Source organism: Sinocyclocheilus anshuiensis, unplaced genomic scaffold (assembly GCF_001515605.1).
Source record: "Sinocyclocheilus anshuiensis isolate Anshui unplaced genomic scaffold, SAMN03320099.WGS_v1.1 scaffold332, whole genome shotgun sequence".
In the NCBI taxonomy this organism is placed as follows: domain Eukaryota; kingdom Metazoa; phylum Chordata; class Actinopteri; order Cypriniformes; family Cyprinidae; genus Sinocyclocheilus; species Sinocyclocheilus anshuiensis.
Genome location: NW_015554181.1, coordinates 322,821 through 325,320, shown reverse-complemented (window position 1 = coordinate 325,320; position 2,500 = coordinate 322,821). Strand labels below are relative to the sequence as shown.

The window sequence follows — 2,500 nt, the reverse complement described above, 5'->3', positions numbered from 1 at the left end:
CAGGCGGTACTAAATTTCAGTTTTACAATGTGAAGATCAACCGGACGTCTGTTTATTTAACGCTAGGTCGATGTAGCTGTTAACTTGCGCATGATTATTGAGGCTTTTTCTGGTGCTGTTCATCATCTGTATTACTGCAAGCCATATGCACTGTCTATAGTGTAATGTTGTAGTCAAAAGAGACATTATTTTTTAGGAAAACAATATGCATAAAATACAAGAAGTGATTGGGTTTCTCAGTGTGTAGTGGCTCCTTAGACTGAAGAGTCAAATACACAGACAGAGAATAAAGTTTACGTGCTGTTCAGTGTGTCTCACGTTGTTCCTGTTTAATGTGGTTTTTGTGTGTTTTTCCTGCATGTTCATGTCTGGGTTCTTGCTCAATTTTTAACAAAACAGTGTAGCAGAGAGATCACTGATAAAAGTACATTTGGGATTCGTTTTGTTTTCAGTATCACTCTAGTGGCAGAGTTACAATACATTCAGTGATTAGGTTTCTAAAAAGTAATTTTATATTCCCAATTTCATATTCCCTAGTATAGTGATGGAATCAGAATATGTATTTCTACAATACTTCATAGAAACTATGTCCCAACAAATCTATAATCCAAAAAACTATGGTAGCACCGTAGTACATCCAAAAAAAACACGGTGTTACCATGTTTTTTCTTTTAGTTAAATTTAGTGCATAATATACAGTAACAGTAATAAAAAAAATAGCAACAATAAAAGCTCATTCTGATTCAGTAGCTCCTATAGATTGATTACACTAGAGTTTTAACAGATTTTACAGATTATTTATTTTCATGTAACTTTGATGTATGGAGGCCCAAACCTGCAAAAATTAAAGGCACAAAATGTAAGATTTTTTTATTAAAATATCCAAAAACCACTAGAACAGTGTTATATATTTTGCTGACTTGTGTACTTACATTATCCCAAATGTTTCGAAGAATGTTTAAATCCAGAGAAATAAGCAATTTTAACTAGTGACACGGAGCCTTCGACGGCTTTCAGCCTCACCCTGCTTCATTCTACTACGTTAATAAATTATTAGCTCATCCATGAACACGATTTCTGCCCGAGTCCCGTCGGATTGCATCAGCTGTGGGGATGAAGACCACAACTCCCATGATTCCACACTCAGTCATGCCATCATCAAACTACGCCTTTGTCTCTTTGTTTATTTCGAATACGCGCCCTCCAGCGGCGAAAATTTTATATTGTGCCTTTAAATTAAACTTAATTACATTTAAAAAACAATAAATAAAAAAAAAATCTAATTGAAAATAAATGAATTAATAATAATAATAAGAAGAAGAAAATAAAGGTATAAATGACTTGATAAAACAAATTTTATTAAATGTAGTCCTACATTTATTTTTGTATTTTTCCTTTATTATTTTCTGTATTTATTCTTAACTTTATTTTTATTCTTTTGAACTATTTGTATTATGTCATTTATTTATTTGATTTATACGTTCCTTTATATTTATTTATTCCCATATGTGTATGTTTTCCTATTTAAATATTGGTACATGTATTTATTTATTTAACATTTTGCAGGTTGAGCCTCCATTCTGCTGATTTATTAATTTATTTATTAAACTAAAATCTTGAGCTGTTTTCTGTCAGTCGGATGATGTGAAGGAGTTTTAGGATGAAGATTGATATTTAAATCGAGTTTGGTTTCTGGAGGGCGTGACGCCGAGAGTGAGAGTGAGTGAGTGAAAGAGAGAGAGATGCGAGCCACGCCCCTGTGTGCCGATCTGACTGCTGATTGGCTGAGCGCAGTCTCATGTCATCAGTCTATGGTCGGCAGATCGCGCGCTGCTCGCAGATGAAACAGCGCTGTGTTCGTGAGGACCTGAAGATGAAGAGCAAAGCCAAACTCACCCATCCTGGAAAAGCCATCCTGGCAGGTCAGTTTATACACATAACTAACACATAAACACCAAAAACTCGGAGAGAATCCAGAACTGAAGTTTTCACGTCACATCTGAGGTGAATCGTATTCATTTCTGAACTCTGAATGTCTGGTGCGTCTGAACTTGTGAAAGAAGCTTCAGAAAAGGAGATAAAACACTGACAATTGGATTTTTGTTGGTTTTTGCAGTGAAATATGTGTGATCTATTATATTCAGAAAACTCCTGGTTTCTTTTTCAGCAGTTTACATTCACTAAATCATTAGATAATAACTAGTTTACTACTAAACAAGTTACTTTACCTGTAAATACTGTTGCTATCTATCTATCTCTCTATCTATCTATCTATCTATCTATCTATCTATCTATCATCTATCTCTCTCTCTATCTATCTATCTATCATCTATCTATCTCTCTATATCTATCTATCTATCTATCTATCATCTCTATCTATCTATCTATCTATATATCTATCTATCATCTATCTCTCTATCTATCATCTATCTATCTCTCTCTCTCTATCTATATCTATCATCTCTATCTATCATCTCTATCTATCTTTTTTTTATCTTCT

General features: G+C 33.7%; 1 protein-coding gene across 1 annotated transcript in view; it reads left to right on the top strand.

The window, feature by feature from the left end:
• Positions 1–1,830: 1,830 nt before the first annotated feature.
• The window catches only part of LOC107670994 (tricarboxylate transport protein, mitochondrial-like), a 23,930-nt gene continuing 23,260 nt past the window's right edge, over positions 1,831–2,500 (top strand). The window contains exon 1 of the mRNA XM_016463811.1: positions 1,831–1,922. Within this exon, the coding sequence (XP_016319297.1) occupies positions 1,841–1,922 (82 nt within the window). The 5' untranslated portion in view covers positions 1,831–1,840. The remainder of the gene's footprint in view (positions 1,923–2,500) is intronic.